Here is a 23,612-nt window from a genome sequence, read left to right on the forward strand (position 1 = left end):
TTACAGCATGATTCTTTTAAAAGAAGTTTTATCAAATATATAAATACAAATGAAGGCAATAAGAAGAGAAGGATGAGTATCTTTCAAGGGGCCTAAATAGAAAAGAGGTTTAAGAACAAAACATTTTTAAAAAAATTTTTATTAGTGAATCACCGTGGGGGTACAGTTACAGATTTATACATTTTTGTGCTCATGTTTCACCCATACAAAGTTTGATAACCCATCCCTTCACCAGTGCCCATTTTCCACCACCAGTAAACCCAGCATCCCTCCCACCCTCCCCAGTCCCATCTCCCCCCACCCCACACTGCCTCTATGGCAGGGTATTCCCTTTTGTTCTCTCTCTCTGATTAGGTGTTGTGGTTTGCAATAAAGGTGTTGAGTGGCCATTGTGTTCAGTCTCTAATCTACATTCAGCATGAGTCACCCTTCCCCCCGCATGACCTCCGACCACATTTTACTTGGTGTTCCCTTCTCTGAGTTACCCAGAATAAGAGACCAGCCTCCAAGCCATGGAGACAGCCTCCTGGTACTTATTTCTACTATTCTTGGGTGTTAGACTCCTATTCTATTATTCCATATTCCACAGATGAGCGCAATCTTTCTATGTCTGTCTCTCTCTTTCTGACTCATTTCACTTAGCATGATACTTCCATGCTGATCCACTTATATGCAAACTTCATGACCTCATTTTTTCTAACAGCTGCATAGTATTCCATTGTATAGATGTACTAAAGTTTCTTCAGCCAGTCATCTGTTCTAGGGCACTCAGGTTTTTTCCAAATTCTGGCTATTGTAAACAGTGCTGCGATGAACATATAAGTGCAGATGTCATTTCGACTATACTTTTTGGCTTTTCTGGGATATATTCCCAGAAGTGGTATTGCTGGATCAAATGGAAGCTCAACCTCTAGTTTTTTGAGAATCGTCCATATTGTTTTCCAAAAGGGCTGAACTAGTCAGCATTCCCACCAGCAGTGTAGAAGGGTCCCTTTCTCCCCACATCCTCTCCAACAGTGGTTGCTTTTGTTCTTTTGGATGTGTGCCAGTCTCTGTGGTGTGAGGTGGTATCTCATGGTTGTTTTGATCTGCATCTCTCTGATGATTAGTGATGTAGAACACTTTTTCATGTGCCTTTTGGCCATTCGTATCTCTTCCTTGGGAAAGTTTCTGTTCATTTCTTCGCCCCATTTTCTGATGGATGTTGGATGTTTTCTTCTTGCAGATTTCAACCAGTGCTTTATACACCATTGATATCAACCCCTTATCTGATGGGTATTGTGTAAATATCCTTTCCCATTCCGTAGATAGTCTTTGTATTTTGGTCACTGTATCTTTTGCGGTGCAAAAGCTTTTTAGTTTAATGTAGTCCCATTTGTTGATCTCTGTTTCTACTAGATTGCTTAGTTCCGTGTCATCTTTGAAGATACCTTTATCTTCAATATCGTGGAGGGTTTTGCCAACCTTGTCTTCAATGTACCTTATGGTTTGTGGTCTGATGTTGAGGTCTTTAATCCATTTTGATCTGACTTTTGTGCATGGTGTCAGGTCGAGGTCTACGCCCATTCTTTTGCATGTGGTTGTCCAGTTGTGCCAGCACCATTTGTTAAAGAGGCTTTCCTTGCTCCACTTCACATCTCTTGCTCCCTTATCAAAGATTAGATGGTCATACATTTGGGGTTGTGTGTAGGGATATTCCACCCTGTTCCATTGGTCTGTGGGTCTGCCTTTAGAACAAAACATTTTAAGGTTTATTACAATCTCCACTATTTGAGGACAAGAGGAAAGTACAGCAGCTAAGGTGCTTTCCTTGCACACTCACAGTCTGTTTCAATCCCAAGTCCTGTCAGGAGTGACCCCTGAGTGCAGAGGAGGATCAGTGCTGGGAACTACTGGTTGTAGTCCAAAACCAAACAAAACCAAAGCAACATCAAATCCACAAAAAAGCAATTTCCACTGTATTTACTTATTACGTACTTTGAGGCAAGGCTATTTTGTAGCCAGTGGGGTTAAACATGGGGTTAAAGATTGATTCCAGTGTTATGTTATTTCATATCTTGAGTGTTGCCTCACAAAGTTATTTAGCACTGTAGCACTGTCAGCCCATTGTTCATTGATTTGCTCGAGCGAGTACCAGTAATGTCTCCGTTGTGAGACTTGTTGTTACTGTTTTTGGCATATTGAATATGCCATGGGTAGCTTGCCAGGCTCTGCCATATTTATTTAAAAGAGTTGTTTAAAAGAGAAATTTTATTTGAGAAAAGTTATTTAAGAGAGAAAATTGGGTAAAGGGTCTGAGATTCTTAGAAGTCCCTCTATTGACTATTAGAAGGATTTCAGAAGGATGGGCATAATTTCTTTTCCAACGTTTAGGTTATTTAAATTTTACATAACCTGTTTTACATACAGAAGTGACATATATTTGCTTCCACATTGATATCTTCCTTCGGAGAATTTAAAGATAAAGGATAGTAACTATATTTTTTATTAGCTGACTTGTATGGTAAGAGGGTGTTGATTTGCCATGTTAACTAAATCTGGAATAGACATGGTTACTCATTCCATTTCTTTTTTACCAATAAGAGAAAGTGTTTGCTCAGCCTATTAACATAGAGTGAAAGCTGCCTTAGTAAATCTAATATAAAAACGTAGTTTTAATTTTTCTCTTAAAAGCAATTAAAGCTTATTGTAATAATTATGAACAAGGCTTTTAGATTTTGCGTATAACTCTGAATTTTGTTCCAGAAGGCTTTAAGAAAAGCCCAAGCCTTATGCAATCTATTGCATAAGTCTACCCCAGAATATCCTAGCCTCTTGCCAAATGTTTGGGTTTCATGTATCTGAATCTTTTTTAAGATTTTCCTATCTGGAAAATTTCATCTAATGTTTTGCTTGCCACTAACTTATAAGCATGTTAATAAAGTGATATAGATTAGAAAGAAATAGGTAGCTGTGAAAAATTATTTTGAATTCTTCAGCAAATTTCTGAACATTTTGAATTACTTTAGGAAAACACTGTCTCAGAATTTGATCTTATATTTGAAATTTGTATTCATGCCCACCCTGGAGCGATAGCACAGCTGGTAGGGTGTTTGCCTTGCATGTAGCCGACCTGGGTTTGATTCCTGTTCCTCTTGGAGAGCCCGGCAAGCTACCGAGAGTATTCTGTCCACATTACAGAGCCTGGCAAGCTACCTGTGGTGTATTCGATATGCCAAAAACAGTAACAAGTGTCACAGTGGAGATGTTACTGGTGCCCACTCGAGCAAACGATGAACAATGGGACGACAAGTGCCACAGTGCTACAGTGCACACCCTCCACTATTTCAGCAAGTCCAACTTCACATCTCAGACTTTTTTCTTGCTCCTCTACCCTCTCAAGTGAGATTAATCTCTGGGATAAGATCCCTGGGGCCTTTTTGGAGGGGCAAGTTGGTTTCCCTCCCAGCTAGATCCCCACAATCTCCGTGCACCCTCTGCCATCTCAGCTGCCTACCTCTGCATCTCCTACTCTCTACCATCACGCTCACACTTCTCACACCCGCTTGCTACTGGGTAGGAAAAGAATAAAGCAGCACCCAGCGTAATCTCTCATGGACTCCCATGGGGGAATAACCAAAGAGATTCACCCTCAGCACAGCAGCAGTACAGCAAACACAATGGGGAAAATGAATAGACCCCACCAAGCTCAACCAGTGAAAATGATAACAGGGAAGGCCCTACCAGTACCAACTTAATCTGTAAACTCTCGGGACTGCTGCTCTCAGGGAGTAATACCATGTTGAGGATCTTTAATGAATTCAAAGAAATGGAAATGAAGAAACTACAATAAGAAGTGATAGAAATGAAGAGTATGGTAGATAATATAAAAAACTCAGTAGAACATTCGAGCAAAAGAAAAACAGCAATGAGGAAACAATATAGGACCTCCAGGATCAGATGCAGGAAACCTATAAAAAAAACAACAGAAGATAGAAAAAAATGTCTGAAAATAAATTAACAAAACTATGGAATGATTTCAAGAGGAACAATATAAAAATCATCGAAGTCCCTGAAGAACAGGATGAAGAAGCACTACTTTAAGAAATCATAGGCAAGAATCTCCCAGATTTAGGGAGTACAGGCACCATGATCAAAGGGTCCCAGTGAAAATAGACCCAAACAGAAAATGTCAAAGAAACATAATCAGAATTACAAAAGCCAAAGACAGAGACGAGATATTGAAGATCAGAAAAGGAATTTATGTACAACAGAAAGCTCATAAGATTGACAGCAGACCTGTCAGTGAGAGTCTGAGAGCCAGAAGAGAACGGTGGGATATAGTACAAACACTTACCAGGAATCCTCTGTCCAGACAGGTTATCAGTCACATTTGGAGAAATGATGCAGAGCTTCAGAGACAGGCAACTTAGGAAATTCATAGTTTTTCACCCAGTTTTGCAAGAAGCATTAAAGGGGTTTCTTGAAAAGACAAGACAGACTTCTCAGCAACATGTCACGAGCATTCACTCATGGCACTTCCAGATTTAAAAGGTCTGTTTATTCCTAGCTTGCTAAGGGTTTTATACTTTTTTAATTTGTTTTTGGGCCACACCCGGCAGTGCGCAGGGGTTATTCCTGGCTCACATCAGGAATATCCTGGTGGTGCTCATAGAACCATGTGGGATGCTGGGAATAAAACCCCGGTTGGCCACACACAGAACAAGCTCCCTTCCTGTTTGACTATCTTTCTGACCCCGAGGTTTGATACTTTTTGAATAATGAAATCATGTTTCATTTATGTTGAATGTGCTATGTCTATTCAGGTGATTTAAAAATATCTAGCAGTGTATCACTGTCATCCCGTTGCTCATCAGTTTGCTCAAGCGGGCACCAGTAACATTTCCATTGTGAGACTTGTTGTTACTGTTTTTGGTATATCGAACACCCCACGGGTAGCTTGCCAGGTTCTGCCATGTGGGCGAGATACCCTCAGTAACTTGCCGGGCTCTCCGAGAGGGGCGGAGGAATTGAACCCAGGTTGGCTGCATGCTAGGCAAATTTTCTACCTCTGTGCTATTGCTCCAGCCTATCTTTAACACAGGATATACTTTAGCATTAACTATAAAATATTTTCTAACATTAAACCAATATTCCATTCTTAGGATAAAACATAATTTTGAACTTTTATAGACTTGTTTAGGTTTTCAATTAAAGTTTTCTTAATTTTACTCTCCTTATTCTTACTGAATTGTATATTTAAAGTTCATTAGCGTAGAATTATTCATACTATTACTTTAAAAAAAATTATACCTGTAATGAACGGAGGAAACACAATTTGCTTGAGTTTTAGAAGAACACTTAGACCCCTTGCAGGAGATAGTTTTAAAATTAAAAAAAATTATTTTAATGTAGACAAAAGTTAGTTGTTGATAGAATTCTAGATTTGAGATTGATTAGATAACAGTGCTCCAATATTAATAAGTATAAAAATGATTTTTAATATGAAAATTGTTAAATACCATCATGAGGTTGTTAAATCTTTGTTTAAGAATTTACTAAGCTGGGGCTGGAGCGATAGCACAGTGGGTAGGGTGTTTGCCTTGCACGCGGCCGACCCGGGTTCGAATCCCAGCATCCCATATGGTCCCCTGAGCACCGCCAGGAGTAATTCCTGAGTGCAGAGCCAGGAGTAACCCCTGTGTATTGCCAGGTGTGACCCAAAAAGCAAAAAAAAAAAAAAGAATTTTTACTAAGCTGTTTGTTGCTAGTTGAGCCTTCTGTGTTACTATTTTTGTTTATTTTTTCTTTATTTAAAAATTTTTATAACATTTTATAAGTTACTTCACAATATTTGATTACATTCAATATTCAAACACCAATTCCACCACCATTACACCTTCCCACCACCAAATTTGGGATGTTTCCATCTCAGGCCTCATCCCTGTCCCAAAACACAAACAAAAGAATATATTTTGTGTTGTCTATTATAAAGAACTGCTGAAAATGCTTACAAAAAAGTCTTCACATAGAAAAGTGTGAAGATTGTTCTATTTTGGCAGGAGCCATTAAGACATTCTATAGGATATAACTAACATGTTGTTATGGTTTGGGTGATGTGAGCTTTGGTATATATATATATATATATATATATGAAAATATACATATGCATATGTATTTCCCTCTATGATTTATTGCCTATTGTCTGAACCCCATCAAATATGATGTGGTAATTATGGAAAATGGGTAGGGAGTGTCTTATGTTGTGTTGCACGGCTGCGAGAGCAGCCTCGAGGTCCAGGAATATGTTCACTCATGTGTGAGGCTTGGCCCAAGTGTGTGGAAAGCCGCCTGGAGCGTGGTGTCCATTGGGTTGTAGAGGTCGGCTGGTGGGCTGGGTCCCTTGGGGCAGGGATGGCTGTCACCCACCCCTTTCTGGGGTGCCCTGAGTGAAAACAGCCTGGCGCGGAGTTGGGTGGCATGGTTATGGGGGCCTCATTTTCTGCTCCCTTTCGGGAGAAGCAGCTGTGAGTTCTGGAGGGTGGCCGTGTTTTTGTTATTTGAGTTTGGTTGGCTTCTGTGTTAATTTCCCATCTACTAGGGTGTGCTCCTGTTGGAATTTAAGTATTGAGGAATAAGGAAGTGTCATGAGGCCTCATATGTGGTTGCACATTCCAGAGACTTCAGGATCTAAGGTCTGGGCATTGGGCTATTTGAAATTATTTGCAGTTTGGTGTCTCCCTAGACAGTATTTGTGAAGTGGTGGAGTTGAGCCCTTGACCTGGCTACACTGGTGGGGTATGGGTGTGCCCACCAGGGCTATAGCAAGGACACTTGGTCCTTCTGCCTTCCTCTTGAGGCACTTTTCAGACACAGGAACTGGAGTGTCTATGAATTTTATCTGCCAGTTTGTATGTCCTAGGAGATTTGGCTGGGAATTAGTGAAGCAGGGCTGGTGGGTGAGTCAACATGGCAGAGATTGTCGAGATACACAGTTTTTGAAAATATTTGTTTATTTATTTTTTTTATCAACTTGCTATTTACAGGAATTTTAGGAGTTTGACTTTATTCATCTATACTTGTGTATGTGTTGCCAGTATCACAATAAATTTAAAACAATCTCTCTTATATGTGGGAAATAAAGAAATAGTAAGGGAAGAAATAGCCAAAGTTACTGAAACTAGGTATTTTGTGTATAGAATTGAGTTTACGTGGGAATGGTAGCAACTGGGAAGGTCTCTGGGACACTGGTGGAGGGAGGTGGGTTCTTGGGATCTGAGTACAGTGATGGATTGGTATCTGCATGAAAAGAATAATTAACAATATTGTAAATCTTGGTATCTCAATAAAAATGATAAGAAAGCATGAAAAACATAAGAATACTCAGCGTCCTTTATCATGAGGAAAACTAATGTTAAAATCAGTGTTATGCACTCACCAGACTGACCAAGTGATAAAGATTAACAATACGATATATTGATGAGAACACAGAGAAAATGCTATTAACCTTTGTATTTTCTCTCTTTTATAACTGTAACTGATCATTTTTGCCTAGAAGCTGTAAATTGTATTATTAATTTTTTTTCTAGGAAATGGTTTTGTCTCTCTGGAGTTTCTCTCTGATAGCTTTGTTTTATTTCTTACAGATTTCTGCTTTTGCCCTATTATCATTTTACTTTCATTTGGTTAAACCCATAGTTTCTTATTTGAGGTGTTCTTACTAATGAGTTTAATGTTAAAATGTTTTATTAAGCACAGCTCTGCTGTGTTTCCTACATTTTATTCAAATAAAAACATTTTAAAATTTTTACTGTTATTCCAGTATCATGGAAAAGCTATAAAGATCATTTATACAAAATTTATAAACTGTATTATTCAATTATCTGGTAGCAGTTATTTAGCTCTTTGCTTAGTGTTGAATTTGATACATTAAAGTGTCACATAATTATTATGAATTTTCTGTTTCTGTTAGTTTTGACAGTTTTTTTCATTTTCAGAAGCTATGTTTTCGTATTTATAGAAATTTAGAATATGAGGTCATCATGTTTTTAGATTCTTACCAATTTATAAAGTATGTTTATCTTTAATAAAAATGTCATCTTTAAAAGAAAAGAATTTCAATTTGCTTGGTTTTCAGAGACTTAAATTTAAATGAGAAAATTTTAGTAAGTTCAGAGGAAAGAGGAAAGGGTTCAGCAGAAGTTTGTAGTCTTGGTAGGGTTGAGTATCTGGAAGAGGGATCTCAACAGGAGAAGGAGGTGTCCATATGGAGCGGGGGGCAGGCTTGGCTGCCTGTTTCAGCTGAGACAGACGCACTGGAGGAGGGGTGGGAGAAGAATCAGAAGCCGTTTCACGTCTCCATTTTCTTGTTTGTACAGTTCACTTGCCTATTTTGAACATAGGCTAATTGAGACTCCTGGTAATGTCTGGAGGTCTCTAGGTACCAGTCAAAACAATTTTTCCAGTTTTAGCCATATCAGAGCCAGAGCTAAACTAAAACTCAGTTTTAGGAAAGCAAGTATGAGAGTTCAAAGGTTTCCCCATAATAGCTACTGGAGTTCTAAACTGCTTTTAGTCTAACATGGTCCATTTAGTTGGAAACGCAGATGTGCAAAGTAATGACACATTATGCCCAACAGGGATTCCTGAAAGTGGAACATCTTCAAAACATTTAGATTGCTGGGATTCATTATCCCTTCTTATTGGAGTTAAGAATTCCAGAATTGCCTTATCCTTTGAGGCAGGTCATGTTTCCCAGGGAGACTAAGAGAAAGGCCAGCTCAGGTGTTCACAGAATTCTGTTGCCAGTCACAAAGCAACCTTTTACCGATTAAGTTAGCACCAATTCAAGTACTCATGCAAATACTGTGTTTTCTAACAGAAAAGATTCTTTGTTAAATAAGTAACAGACATCACACAGATTTAATTGCCCTTTTCAGAACTATAGAATTTACACAATTTTTAAGCATTCTTACAAAAAATAATAGTATCAGGCTGATGGATCAGATCAAAGGCAAACATTACCCTGATAGCTTCCTGAACTCAAAGATCTGCCCAAGACTGACACATATCTAATGGGCAAATGTCCAGTGAGTCCTTAAAGGTGAAGCCCACATACTAGCCTTGCACCCCAAATAAATGAGAAAAAAGAAAATGCTTCTAAATAAACCCAGAATGATCAACACCAAATGAAGTTTGCAAATCAAATGAGGGAGGAATCTTGGATCAAAAAGATTTACTCTGGAGTCACAAGGCCTTTGAAAAAGTAGTGAGCACGTTCACCAAGCTTAATTTTTCACAATCCTTGGAATTGTTGGAAATCTGAAGATTATCATTGAGCTGCCAAATAGTTGGCCTCAAAGAAAGAATAATTATTTTACCAACAAATAGGCTTGTTTGGAAACAACAAAAAGGGAAGATTGGAAAGTGCGTATCATAACAAGACTCAAAGACTCGTCAGCATTTCCCTGCCCAAAGTACAGCCTCTAGGGGACCTTTTTTTTGTTTCCACTAAGGAAGGAAGCAAGTCGCTTGCAGTCTGACACATATAGCACTTTGGGCCCTGTAGTTTGCTGGTTATGCTATGTTCACCAAGTCTGCATTTCAAACCGCCTTCTTAACAAGAACACAGTTTTAGAAGCAGGAAGGCCTTAAGTTCACTATTCATCACTGAATGAACAAATCTATCTGAATGATATAACATTATTTAGAACTTTCATCCTTTTTTTCCTCTTCTGTTTTTGGGCCATACTCAGCAGTGCTCAAGGCTTACTCTTGGATCTGTGCTCAGGGATCACTCCTGGTGGGGCTCAGGGACCCTCTGGGGTGCCAGGGATTAAACTGGGGTCTGTCACATGCAAGCATGCCCTACCTGCTGTACTGTTGCTCTACCGCCCCCCCAGATCTTTTATTTATTTTTTAAGTTTAATTTTGTTTTAATTGAATTGTTATTTACTGAGCACTATCAGTTATCAGTACTAAGACTTTTTTCCTTTTCATTAACTCACCATACTTTACAAAGTCATTCATAGCTGAGTTTTAGATATGCAGTTTTCCAGCCCTGATGCCACCACCAGTCTTCAATTTCTCCATGTGTGTCTGTCCCCAGCCTCCTCCCCACCTCACCATCCTGCATCCTGTCAGACATCTTCATCAGTTGGGTTGTTTGGGTCTCGGTGCTTTGGATAGTCAGCTCTGTCATTCTTACCATCACCAGTGTACCCAAGTCCCCTTGGTCCCTGCCCTGTTACTCCTGTCCATCTCTTCTCCACTTCCATGGCTCTTCACTCCCTCCAATCACTTCCCATCTCTGTCTTTCTCCCTCTTACACTCTAGAGCCAAGGGTATGCTGGGTATCCCCCCTTTAAGACATTTCATTCCCTCATCCATTTATTATAAATGCCACATATGGGTGAGCTCATCCTGTGTTTGTCTTTCTTCTGGCTTACTTCATTTAAAGACTGTTCTTTTTTTTTTCTTTTTGGGTCACACCCGGCGATGCACAGGGGTTCCTCCTGGCTCTGCACTCAGTAATTACTCTTGGCGGTGCTCGGGGGACCATATGGGATGCTGGGAATCAAACCCGGGTCGGCCACGTGCTAAGCAAACACCCTACCCACTGTGCTATCGCTCCAACCCCAAGACCATTCATTTTCTAAAATCATTATCTTTCTTTTTTAAACTGTAAGAGTACTGCTATTTATTTAGCCATTAATTAAAATGTACAATCATTATCTTTCTTTTAGTAAAGAGACCTTGTATTCAGAGAAAATTTCGACTGCATTGTTTCCATCATTATATGAATACACTTACATTCATATATTTTAAACTACATAAATATTTTTTCTACAATTTATTGCAACACCTTTCCAACAATTAAAGACTCTTTGACACCATATTATTGTTTATTATATAAGATTTACTTTATTTAGTCAAACTTCTACTGTGGTAATAATTTCTCAGTAATATTCGGTGTCTTAATAATGATGAAATTATTGTCTGTCTAGGTATATTCTTGTATAAATTTATTATTAAATATCTGATCTCTGTACCTGGGTTCTTTAACAATATGGTTTTGAGGTTTATCTACATTATAGCATGTAGTCTGTAATTTACTTCTTTTTATAATTGATAGTATGCCATTGTGTGAATATATGAAACTTTTATATCCATGAATTAGTTGGTAGCCCTTAGTTTAGTTTCCACCAACTTTTAGTAATTATAAATAATGTTGTTATAAATATGTGTTTATTTATGTTGCTTCTTTGGGACATAAATATGGAAATGGAATTTCTGGGTCATAGAGTAATTTTATGTATGACTTTTCTAGGAATTATAACATTAAAAATACATGCATTTTACAACAGTCATGGATTTACAGAAAAATTGTTAAGACAGTACAGAGTATTCCTATTTACTCATATCCAATTTCCCCCATTAACATTTTAGTGTGATTGTTACAACTAATACTTATATATTATCAATAGCCAAAGATCATATTTTCATATTTCCTTAATTTTAACCTAAAATTCTTTTACCCTTTCACGATTTCATCCACAGGGGCATAGAGTAAGTTCAGTGGGATGAGTGCATGTTTTGCATGCAGCAGATATTGGTTTTGTCCCTCACACTGTATGTTTTCCTGAGCACCACCAGGAACTCCTTTGGAACACAGACCTGGGTCTAGCCCGGGCACCACAACTTCCACCACCATCACCACTGTAGCACTGTTGTCCCATTGTTCATCCATTTTCTTGAGTGGGTGCCAGTAACACTACCAACAACAAAATTCCATCTAAGTACCAAATTACATTTTGCTTGCAGCTGCTGCTGCTGCTTCCTCTTCCTCTTCCTCTTCTTCTTCTTCCTCTTCCTCTTCTTCTTCTTCTTCTTCTTCTTCTTCTTCTTCTTCTTCTTCTTCTTCTTCTTCTTCTTCTTCTTCTTCTTCTTCTTCTTCTTCTTTCTTCCTCTTCCTCTTCTTCCTTCTTCTCCCTCTCCCTCTCCTTCTCCTTCTCCTTCTCCTCCTTCTTCTCCTTCTTCTCCTTCTCCTCCTCCTTCTCCTCCTCCTCCTCCTCCTCCTCCTCCTCCTCCTCCTCCTCCTCCTTCTCCTTCTCCTCCTCCTCCTCCTCCTTCTTCCTTCTCCTTCTTCCTTCTCCTCCTTCTCCTTCTTCTTCTCCTCCTCCTCCTCCTTCCTTCTCTTCTTTTCCTCCTCCTTCCTTTTCCTTCTTCCTTCTTCCTCTTCCTCCTTCTTCTTTTTCTTTCTTCTTTTTTCTCATCCACCTCCTCCTCCACTGCTTCCTCTTACTCATCTCCGCCTCCTCCTCCTCTAAAGCCTCCTCCTCCTCCAAAGCCTCCTCCTCCTCCTCCTCCTCCTCCTCCTCCTCCTCCTCCTCCTCCTCCTCCAAAGCTGCCTCCTCCTCCTCCTCCACTTCCTCCTCCTCTTCCTCTCTATTTTTGTGCCCCAAATGGTTTGCAATACAGATACTGAAAAATTATTATGTATATCTCTTTACCTACTTTCAATACTCAGTTCTTGTCCAGAGTGATCATTTCCAATTCTTAGTGCCATATTGGTTTCTTCTTTCTGCCAACTGCCTTTCACCTTCCATCCTGACCCCCTCATCCCACACTTGTGGCAAGCTTCCAACCATTGACCAGTCCTCCTGATCCCTGTTTTCCAGGACCTTGGATATTCGTCTCACAAATTAATTCAGTCATTTTTTATATCTCACAAATTAATGCAGTCATTCTATATCTGTCTCTCTCCTTCTGACTCATTTCACTCAGGATGATACTCTCCATATCCGTTCATTTATAAGCAAATTTCATTACTTCATTTTTCCTAATAGCTGCATAGTATTCCATCATGTAGATACATCATAGTTTAGCAACAATATTGTAAACATCAGAATCTCAATCAAAATTTTTTTAAGGGCCCGAGCAATAGTACAGCAGGTCGTGCATTTGCCCTACACGCAGTTGACCTGGGTTTAATTCCGGCATTCGGCATCCCACATGGTCCTCCAAGCACCACCAGGAGTAATTCCTGAGTGCAGAACTAGGAGTAGCCCCTGAGCATTGCTGTGTGTGACCCAAAAAGCAAAAAAAGAAAAAAAATTTAAATGCATTCCAAATTTCTTGATGACTTACATGTCCAGAGCCAGAGTTAACTGACTTCTATTTGTTTACTTTATTTTTACAGATTTAAATAACCAAAGAATTAAAAAAATAGTGCTTCTTTCTCTCAAAAGGACCATATGCACACCAGTACTCATTGTTGCACTCAGTCCAATAGCTAAGATATAGAATCAACCTAAGTGTCCAGTGACAGGTGAATAGATTATGAAGATGTGAATAATATGCAGCTGCAAGGAACAATGAAATAATGCAAGTTGTGACAACGTGGTTGAAACTGGAAGATATGTTGAGTGAAGTAAGCCATAAGTACAAAGACAAACACAGAATGATCTCACTTATCTGTGAAATATTAAATACTGGATGAGCAAATGTACTGCAGTAAAAGGGTATGCTAAGATCACTTTTGACCCCAGAGTTTAGAGAGGAGATGGACAGAAAAGGAAAGAAATCAAGTGTGGGGCAGGGGTTAGGGGGCGTGGAGAAAAGAATGAGAAGTAATGGGTGAATAGGCATTAGGGTTTGTTTTATCGGTGATATGAGTGAGGGGTATAGCCATATATCCAAAGCACAATTTCAACAAAACTGAAAATATGAGACCTAAGCAGCAACTTCTCAAAGTTTATAATGTTTCTGCCAAGTTGACAGGCAGCTGTAGAGTGGGGTTTGGGGTGAGGAGGGAGTCTGGGAACAGTGGTGGAAGGAAATTGACACTGGTGGAGGGATTGGTGTAGAATTATCCTATGCCTAAAACTCAACTATCAGTAACTTTGTAAACCATGACTCTTTAATAAAAATTAGAAAGAAATAAAATAGTGTTTCTTTAGTTTAAGCCAGATTGTATTTTTGTCGTTGTTGTTGCTGTAAATCAGTGGCCCCCTGTCTCCTTCTCCAGAGGTCTCAGCGACGATCCTTGTCAGGATATATTGGGAGAGTTTATATTGACAAGGCGACAGACCTCAGTGGCCTCAGTACTCTTGCTAACTGGTTTTTAGTGAATTTACAGTCTTGATTAGTTTTCAGTCTTCCTTACTTGACAGGAAGTGCAGTTTTTGTAGTTTCTACATGTCTGCCTAGTATGTTGCCAGATACACAATAGATACTGAATACATATTTGGTAAATTGGTATTTAGTTTTGTTACCAAAGCTTGTTTCCAAAAGGCAAAACAGTCATACTTATGTCAGTTGTTCTCAGGGTCCTTTTGGTATTATGTGGCAATTTTAACTCAAGAAATAGACTCTGAGATGGAGTTGTACAGTTAGGATTTTTAATGGGTTGTGCCTCTGGAACTCAAACAGTCATGAGTCTAAGAAAGACCAAAGTAGCTAGCCTCAGTGTTTGGATGTGTGTCACCATTAGAAAGGCATGATTTTGGGTGAGGCAGTACTCTGTAAGTGAGGGTGATAGGAGGTTAACAGCTGAAGTTATGTGTCCATAGAACTCCCAACAGCTGGGCCATATCTGTTGCATACCCCTTTATTACATACCAGCTAGTATAACAGATGCTGTCTGAATACCAGGTACTATTGTAGTATCGTTATGGGACCACGTGGGATGCTGGGAATCGAACCTGGGTCGGCCGCGTGCAAGGCAAATGCCCTACCCGCTGTACTAGTGCTCCAGCCCTATATTCACTCTTATTCGTAACGTTAGTTAATATTTCCTTCAACTTACAGTTGAGAAGAAAACTCTCAAATTATAGAGGCTAAGTAGCTTACCAGATGTATAGACATGTCATATAAAATCACTTAAATATTTAAATTCAACACTTAAATATGTAAATTCAACTCTTGAATCCAAAATCTGCATACTTTGAGTTTCATTGCGGGAATGGATGAATGAAGTAGGAAGAGGGGAAAAAAATGAAATTATCAGAAAATAAAGTCAATTTGTGATGATTACTATATGATGTTAACCTATGTAAATAAAAAATTAAAATCATTTAATACAGTGTGTTTCACTGCCTCTTTTCATCTACATAACCAAGATTTCAACCCTATAATCTAAAATATATTGCATTAATTTCCCCCAACTTCATTTAATCAGAGTGGTTACAAAGTTATTCATAATATAGTTGTTTCAGGCATTCAAGGTTTTAGCAACAATCCCACTACTGTCTGCCACCCACAGGATCTCCAGGGTCTGAAGAACTAGGATGATTCTCAGCCCCTCCTCTCCTGAGCTGGCTCCGGAGGTTTCAGCCCTAAGACCAGTGTACCTGCAAGTTAAAGTCAGGTGTTTTGGGGGGTTTCTTTTTTCTTTCTTTCTTTTTTTGGTACTTGGATCATATGGTGGTGATTATTCTGTTTTCCCTGTTATGAATAAAGGTTCTTAAAAAAATTCTTTAGATATTTTTGTTTTGAGTTTACTTGAGTTTTTTTTCTCTAGAATCTTTCTGCCTCTTGGATCTTGTTTCCTGTATTCCTCAACTCTCAGAAATTCGGGGCTGGAGCAATAGCACAGTGGGTAGGGCATTTGCCTTGCATGCGGCCGACCCGGGTTCAATTCCCAGTATCCCATATGGTCCCCTGAGTACCGCCAGGAGTGATTCCTGAGTGCAGAGCCAGGAGTAACTCCTGTGCATCGCCAGGTGTCATCCAAAAAGGAAAAAAAAAAAACCTCTCAGAAATTCTTATTGATTAGTTCTTTAAGTATTGTTGCTTCATCACATTTGCCTTCTTGCTCTTTAGGGACTTGAATGATTCTTTCATTGTTCCTCTTGAACTCATACCATAGTTCTCCAATATGCCATTCACTTCTTTTCAAACTGTTTTCCAACTTTCTTAGTTTCCTAGCAGTTTCATCCTTCTTCTCTCAGAGCTTCTTGAGTTTTTGCTTAGCTTCTGTTATTCTGCTGTTCAGAGCTTCTCTATTGAGTATTTTTTGTATCACCTACCGTGTTCTGTCATTTCTGATTGTGGTCCTTTTCTCAATTTAACTCATACTCTCTTATGCTTTGCTAACTACCTTTGCTATTTTTTACTTTGAGCTCATTAAACACCCTCATCATGGTGTCACTAAAGTCATTGTCTGAAGATTTGTTGATTTGGTTGATGTTTATGTCTGCAGTGATATTTTCCCACTCCTAATTCCTTGGGCTTCTTTGTATTTGCCCATTCATTTTCTAGTTTCCACTGAGTTGGGGGAGTCTTTGTAGTCAGACTTCCTGGGAAATGCTGAGGTATTAGGCTGGGGTTGCTCTCTTCCTTCTCTGCCTGCATTCACCAGATGACAGGAAGTATAACTGTGAGAAGCCTGCAGTTTGTTGAGTAGATCTGTTGCAGGGTTGTGTATGTGACTGAGTGCTTCAGGAGCTGTGGTGTGGGCCCCTTACTATGGTGCCTGTTGGCTGGAGGCTGCTGGAGCCCAGCTGGAAGGGAAGGGCTCTCTCTCCCATTCCGGAGCAAGCCAAGTGATATCAGCTGGAGACTAGCCTCACCTGGAGTGGCCGGTAACAGAAATATTTAAAGATGTAAGATAGCTTGCTCAAGTTCATATAATAATTTGTGAAGCCAGGATTTGAACTAAGATGATCAATCTCCAGGACATAAACTTTTAGTTACACTTGCCATAACACTGCTTAATAATAATAACTGAACACTCAACTGTTCTCTGCAGCAGTTCTGTTTTCCCTGGATCTTTTAGCTCATGAAGGCATGGGGTACAGAAGGACATTTGGAGAGTATAAAGAGACAGTGGGTTCTGCTGTGAGTCTACTAGGTGCTCTGTGGTAACTGGCAATTCACTTAATTGTCCAGTGGTCTAGTTCTATCAATGACCACCTGGTGGAGTTGTTATGAGAAATGGACTCTTGTGTAAATCATACAGGACAGAACTTAAAAATTAATAGTCTTATTTACCGTTTCTCTAGCATACTTCTTGGTATATGGCTGTTTTATTGTTATTTTTATTGTTAAAGTAATTGATATGTTCATTTCCAGTATTTTATTAGCTTTTTGATAGTTTTTAGAAGGACAGTTTTCTAATCCTTTCTAAAAAAGGATAGTTTTTAGAAGGACTCTTTGGAATGAAGCCTATATTTCTGATATGTTACTTGAATCCCTTATCAGTTCTTTATATTTTAAATTAATATTTAAAAAATTAATTCTTGGGTTCTCAAATAAAGAATTATAAGTTTCTGTACAGTCTTCTGTTGCTGTTTTATTTTCTCTGTGTAAAACACATACCTAAGGTATTTAAAAACCTTTCCCAGTAGTGTCTAAAATTTATTAGTTTATATATTTATGCATGTGGATCAGTGATATAGCTCACCAAATATATTGATATATTTGAGTGGTTTACAAAGAAGCACTTCTTGTTTATTTTTACTAACTTAATGTTTAATATTAAAAAGGAGTTTTTAAACATTAGTTTGTTTAAAATACTTGATATGTCAAGGACAGGATGAATTATGGTGGAATCTCCCCAATTTTCTTTCTGATATTTCCCCCTTCTGTATTTGAGCAAGTGAAAGTTTATCCTGTTTGTGGTAAGTTATTTTTTCCTTGTAGTACTTAAGAGTTTTATGAATATTCATGTTCCTCTTCTTTACATTTTAGTGTATTTGATGAATGGGTAGTGTATATCTAAAATGTTGGTATTCATTTGAAATGAAATTTTCAATTCAAATATTTGAAAGGGGAAATTTCAAGAGCACTCTATATTTATGTGCAGGAAATAGGAGTACGTAAGCTACGTTGTGGTGTTTCTTAATTTGGAGTCAGTGGATGGCTACACGACTTGCCTGCGGGAGGACTCTCTGCTCTTATAGTTCCTGTCACTGGTAAGTTGTAAGATGCATTTTTGTACAGTGTTTCTTAGAATCATGAAACAAGAGTTGCATTCTGTGAAAATGTTAGGCATCATATTTTCCTAAATTATATAATTGTCACTGTCACTGTCATCCCGTTGCTCATGTATTTGTTAAAGTGGGCATCAGTAACATCTCCATTGTGAGACTTGTTTGCTACTGTTTTCGGCATATCGAATACACCACGGGTAGCTTGCTGGGCTCTGCCGTGCGGGCGAGATACTCTCGGTAGCTTGCCGGGCTCTCCGAGAGGGGTGGAGGAATTGAGCCTGGGCCGGCTGCGTGCAAGGCAAACGCCCTGCCTGCTGTGCTATTGCTTCAGCCCAAATTATATAGTTAATATATGATAAATAAAATAAGACCCATCACCTGAGCCCTAACAGTAAAACTGTGAAAGGCACCTCTGCCTCTTGTCTTGAGCTTTGTGTTGGGCCTGACCGGCAGGGGAGGACTGCACCTCGAGACTGTCAGCAGTTCTGAAGCTGTGCAGTAAAACCACGCACCATGTGAAGTGTTTGTCTGCCTTGGATCATGACCTTACAACAGCCCTGTGGCTGTGCAAATCAAATAATATTTAGGAAATTCATAGAAATTAGGAGTTGCATGTAAATTTAAATGTAAATTTATGAAGATGCAGCAAACTATCAAACTTAGTAACTTTCAACCATTCCTAAGAAGTAAAATTGTTTTAAATATTAAATAGAAACAGACCAAGAGGGCTAGAATGGCTTAGAAGGGGGAAGGAACAAAGGAACTTAAGTAAAAATAGATCTTAAATAGCTCAAAGGGCTGGAGCTTATACTTTTCATGCAACAGAGACTCCAAGTTTGATAGATTTCTGGTACCGCGAGGTCCCTAGAACACCATGGTAAAAACTGTAGCATATTGCTGCGCCCAACTCAAGTTCAGGTGCTTGCTACTTGGAGGCTAATAGTCAAGAGATAAGAGTTGGTACAAGAAACATTTATTCAAGTGCTGTCAACCGTAGAAGATGGTGCACTCATTGTCCTCAAATTCATCTTGCTCTCAGGCTCGGGTAATCGTTCAGGTGGAACTGGTGGGGAAATAAGTCAGTAGAAAATTGTGGAAAAGTGGGTCAGTAGTCAGCAAGGGGTCTGGTAAGTGCTAGGAATCTTTTCAGAGGGCTGCTGTTGTCTCTGCTCCAAGGAGAGAGTAGTCTCTGGGCACTAGAAGCTTCAGAGAATCGCAGAGTACACGGTGTTTGCTCTTTCTCCCTTCATCCATAACTGGAAATGGTTCAACATTAAACACACATTCCCACCTTCTGCAGTTTCCTAGTGACCTCCTTCTCATCTAGGATCCCCTAGATCTTTTGCTCAGCTGCTTTTACTCTGCTGTTCAGAGATTCTCTCTCTTTTTTTTAATATCACTTATGAACCTCTCTATTTTTGTCATTTCTGACAGTAGTTGTTTCTTTTTTTTTATTTTGATTCATACTTCCTTGTGCTTTGCTGACTACCTGTGCCATTGTTTCTTTGAGGTCATTAAAAATTCTCATTATCGTTTCACTAAAGATATTGTCTGTGTCCATCCACTTGACTACAAAATTCTTGACCTCCTTTTTTCTAACAGCTGCATAGTATTCCATTGTATAGATGTACCAAAGTTTCAATTTTGTAGTCAAGTGGATGGGCATGAAAAGTTTCATGCTGAGTGAAATGAGTCAGAAAGAGAGAGACAGACATAGAAAGATTGCACTCATCTATGGTATATAGAATAACAGAGTGGGAGACTAACACCCAAGAACTGTAGAAATAAGTACCAGGAGGTTGACTCCATGGCTTCGAGGCTGGCCTCACATTCCGGGGAAAGGTCAACTCAGAGAAGCGATCACCAACTACATTGTAGTTGAAGGCCATGTGGGGGAAGGGAGTTGCGGGCTGAATGAGGGCTAGAGACTGAGCACAGCGGCCACTCAACACCTTTATTGCAAACCACAACAGCTAATTAGAGAGAGAGAACAGAAGGGAATGCCCTGCCACAGTGGCAGGGTGGGGTGGGGGGGAGATGGGATTGGGGAGGGTGGGAGGGACACTGGGTTTACGGGTGGTGGAGAATGGGCACTGGTGAAGGGATGGGTTCCCAAACTTTGTATGAGGGAAGTATAAGCACAAAAGTGTATAAATCTGTAACTGTACCCTCACGGTGATTCTCTAATTAAAAATAAATAAATTAAAAAAAAAAAGATATTGTCTGTGGATTTACTGAGCTTGTTAGTGTTATTTATAAATTGTTTTGCTCATTGAACTTGGTGGGATTCTTTTTTTTTAAAAAAAAAACATTTTTATTCAAGACTCTTGATTTACAAAGTTACGGAAAGTTGAATTTTAGGAATACAGTAATCCAACACCAGGGTCAACTTCCCTCCACCAGAGTTCCCAGATTCTCTCCACATCAAAAGCCACATCATAAAGTTCCAGTGGTTGCCGTTTACATCTCATGTTTTCAGTTCTGTCGAATTTGTGTCTGGGGTATAGGGCCATACCCCTCATCAATGATATAACTGAAGCCCTGATGCCTGATAAAACTTTTACTTCTTGTTCTCTTCCCCCTCCCCTCAATTTTTTTCCTTCTTTGTCTGTTTCATCTCTAAATACTGGTGTCAAGAATGATGTAAGCATCTCCCTTTTACTAGAATACATTTCCTCATCCCATATTCTATGCTGCGCAGATATATAAGATCATCTTGTCAAACACTTCTTTTTATTAGTTGGTATTAAAGTGTTTTGTGATTAGAGTTAATTGTGTCTAGGTATTCCTGCAATAGTACATAAAGCAAACTATCACCATCACCATTTTATATGCTGATAATAGACAAGAACATTGATAAAATAAAATTTCATATGTTCATATACATTTTATTAATCGTCCATAATTAGTCAATCAAGTGTTATAAGAGTTGTATGTTTCACACATACCAGAAAACTAGGCAATGAGTTCAAGAGAACAATTTAAGAGTTATCAGAGTTAGTGAAGAACAGGAAGATAAATTTGATGACGAAATATTAGTTAAAGAAATCATTGATAGGAATTTCCCAAAATAAAGGAATATAGGCTCCCAGAACCAAGAGGCCTGAAGGGTCCCAGAAAAAATACACTTGTCTAGAAAAATTTTAAGACATTTGTACTCAAAATGAAAAAAAAAGAGAAAGCAGTAAGATTTAAAAAAACAGTTAATGCACAAAAGAAATTTCATAAGGTTTATATGAAAAAAATTTGTTATATGCCTGCCAAGAGGGTTGCTGGGTGGGAGAGAACCCAGGGACACTGGTGGAGGAAGGTGGACATTGGTGGTGGTTTGGTGTTGGAACATTGTATGACTAAATAGTTCTATTGTAATCAACTTTGTAAATCATGATATCAATAAAAATCTTGCTTTCCATGAAAAAAAAAAACATTAAACACACAGTGTTTGAGAAAATCCTTTACGATTGGGAGCAGGCCATGGCTTGGAAGCTGGCCTCACATGCTGGGGGAAAGGCAGCCTGGATAGAGAAGGGAACACCAAGTAAAATGTGGTTGGAGAACCCGATCGGGAAGGGAGATGCGTGCTGAAAGTAGACTATAGATTGAACACGATGGCCAGTCAATATCCCTATTGCAAACCACAACACCCAAAAGGAGAGAGAGAACAAAAGGGAATGCCCTGCCACCGAGGTAGGGTGGGGTGGGGGGGACGGGATTAGGGGATGGGAGGGATACTGGGTTCATTGGTGGTGGAGAATAGGCACTGGTGGAGGGATGGGTTCTCGAACACTGTATGATGGAAACACAAGCACGAAAATGTGTAAATCTGTAACTGTACCCTCACGGTGATTCACTAATAAAAAAATAATAAACAAACAAACAAAATAAATAAAATTTTAAAAAAAGATTGGACAACAGCATGTGGCATTAAATATGTGACACTCACTAATGGTGGATATGGTTGTTCTCTACTAGATTTAGAAAGGTTTTTAAACATACAGTAATTAACTACCCAAATCTCACTTTTATTGATTTTTTTCCTCATTATTTGCCATTTTTTAAAATTTTACTGAATCACCATGAGATAGTTACAAGCTTTCATGTTTGGGTTACAATCTCACAATGATCAAACACCCATCCCTCCACCAGTGCACATTCTTTACCACCAATATCTCGGATATACCCCCCCTTTCCCACCCTCCCCCTGCCTTTATGGCAGACAATATTCCCCATACTCTCTCTCCTTTTGTATTTGCCATTCTTTTAAGTTTTTTTTTTTACTAATTAATATGAAAGAAACTTGTAATATGCCTGCCACAGGGCCAAAAAAAGCTTTATTTATTGCAGGGAAGATATGATGATTTCTGCAATAAGATGCAGGTACAAAACAAAATTTAAGGCAATATATTTTAGATGCCAGAGTCAAACACTTAATTATGTAAATAAAAATAGGGAGTATACTGTATTGTATTAAATGATTTTATTTTATTTATTTATGTAGTTTAAATTATACAACAATCAAAAAATTTACTTTCGTTGATTTATTTTTTGATAATCTCATTTGCCATTCTTTGAATTTTTGTTGGAGCAAGCAGTATGAAATGAATTTTCCCCTGCTCCTGTACTGATTAGATGTGATGCTTTGTTAGTAACTATCAGAGCCTAGCTTTATTTGGGGGGGGGATTAGAGGGGGTCTTCAAAGAGATGTTTAAGATGCACGGAGGCCTCTTCAATAATTCTTGGCCAACTGGGCCTGTAGGTCAACGTTCAGCCTGAAGACACAGTGCTGCTTGGGCTGAATGGTGCCAGGGATTACCCGGACACCCTGTGCTGCTCAGGGTCTGGCAGGGCTTCACCCAGAGTGCCGAGGGACCATGGGTTGCTGGGGATACAACCAAGGTTGGCCACACGCAAGGCAAGCACTTAACCCCTGTACTGTCTTTCCAAAGCCTAGGATATGCATGTAAATATAAGTATATATTATGTGTATGTACATATATTAATGGACTGGAGCGAAAGCACAGTGGGTAGGGTATTTGCCTTGCACAATACCGGGTTCAATTCCTCCATCCCTCTTGGAGAGCCCGGCAAGCTACTGAGAGTATCCCGCCCGCACGGCAGAGCCTGGCAAACTACCCATGGCATATTTGATATGCCAAAAACAGTAACAAGTCTCACAATGGAGATGTTACTGTTGTCTGCTCGAGCAAATGGATGAGCAATGGGATGACAGTGACAGTGATATGTGTGTGTGTGTGTGTGTGTGTGTGTGTGTGTGTGTGTATGTATATATATGTTTGTTTCTGGTTTTTGGAATTTTACATACCTGGTAATTCTCAAGGGCTACTTCTGGCTCTGTGTTCATGGGTTTCTCCTGGAAGTGCTCAGGACCCATATGTGGTGTCAGGGTTCAAACCTGTGTTGGTCGCATGTGAGTGAGATAAGGGTCTTAACTCCTGTACTAACTATTAATTTTCTTATCTTCAATGGAAGTCAGAAAGACCCTGTCTGAAACTTGTGAACTCTGATATGCATAAGTGAAGAAACACTTTATATACTATGTCTTGTTCATAATATTCACTTAGAAGTGTGTACTTAACAGTACTAATTAGCATTGGTATTCATTGCATTTTCCTTTTCTGTAGTTGTATTGTTTCTAATTTTTTAAGTTCAAAGACAATAATTGCTATCTAATATGG

The 23,612-nt window shown here is 39.1% G+C and overlaps 1 protein-coding gene across 9 annotated transcripts in view; it reads left to right on the top strand.

The window, feature by feature from the left end:
* The window catches only part of HECW1 (HECT, C2 and WW domain containing E3 ubiquitin protein ligase 1), a 268,709-nt gene that overhangs the window by 47,048 nt on the left and 198,049 nt on the right, over window positions 1–23,612 (top strand). For 7 of the 9 annotated variants that reach the window (XM_055124933.1, XM_055124931.1, XM_055124935.1 and 4 more), the window contains one exon: window positions 17,789–17,897. In XM_055124933.1, the coding sequence (XP_054980908.1) occupies window positions 17,842–17,897 (56 nt within the window). In that variant the 5' untranslated portion in view covers window positions 17,789–17,841. Of the gene's footprint in view, window positions 1–17,788; window positions 17,898–23,612 lie in introns of those variants that run through there. The other 2 variants (XM_055124940.1, XM_055124939.1) reach the window with 2 other exon arrangements.

Source organism: Sorex araneus, chromosome 2 (genome assembly GCF_027595985.1).
Source record: "Sorex araneus isolate mSorAra2 chromosome 2, mSorAra2.pri, whole genome shotgun sequence".
NCBI classification, from domain to species: Eukaryota; Metazoa; Chordata; class Mammalia; order Eulipotyphla; family Soricidae; genus Sorex; species Sorex araneus.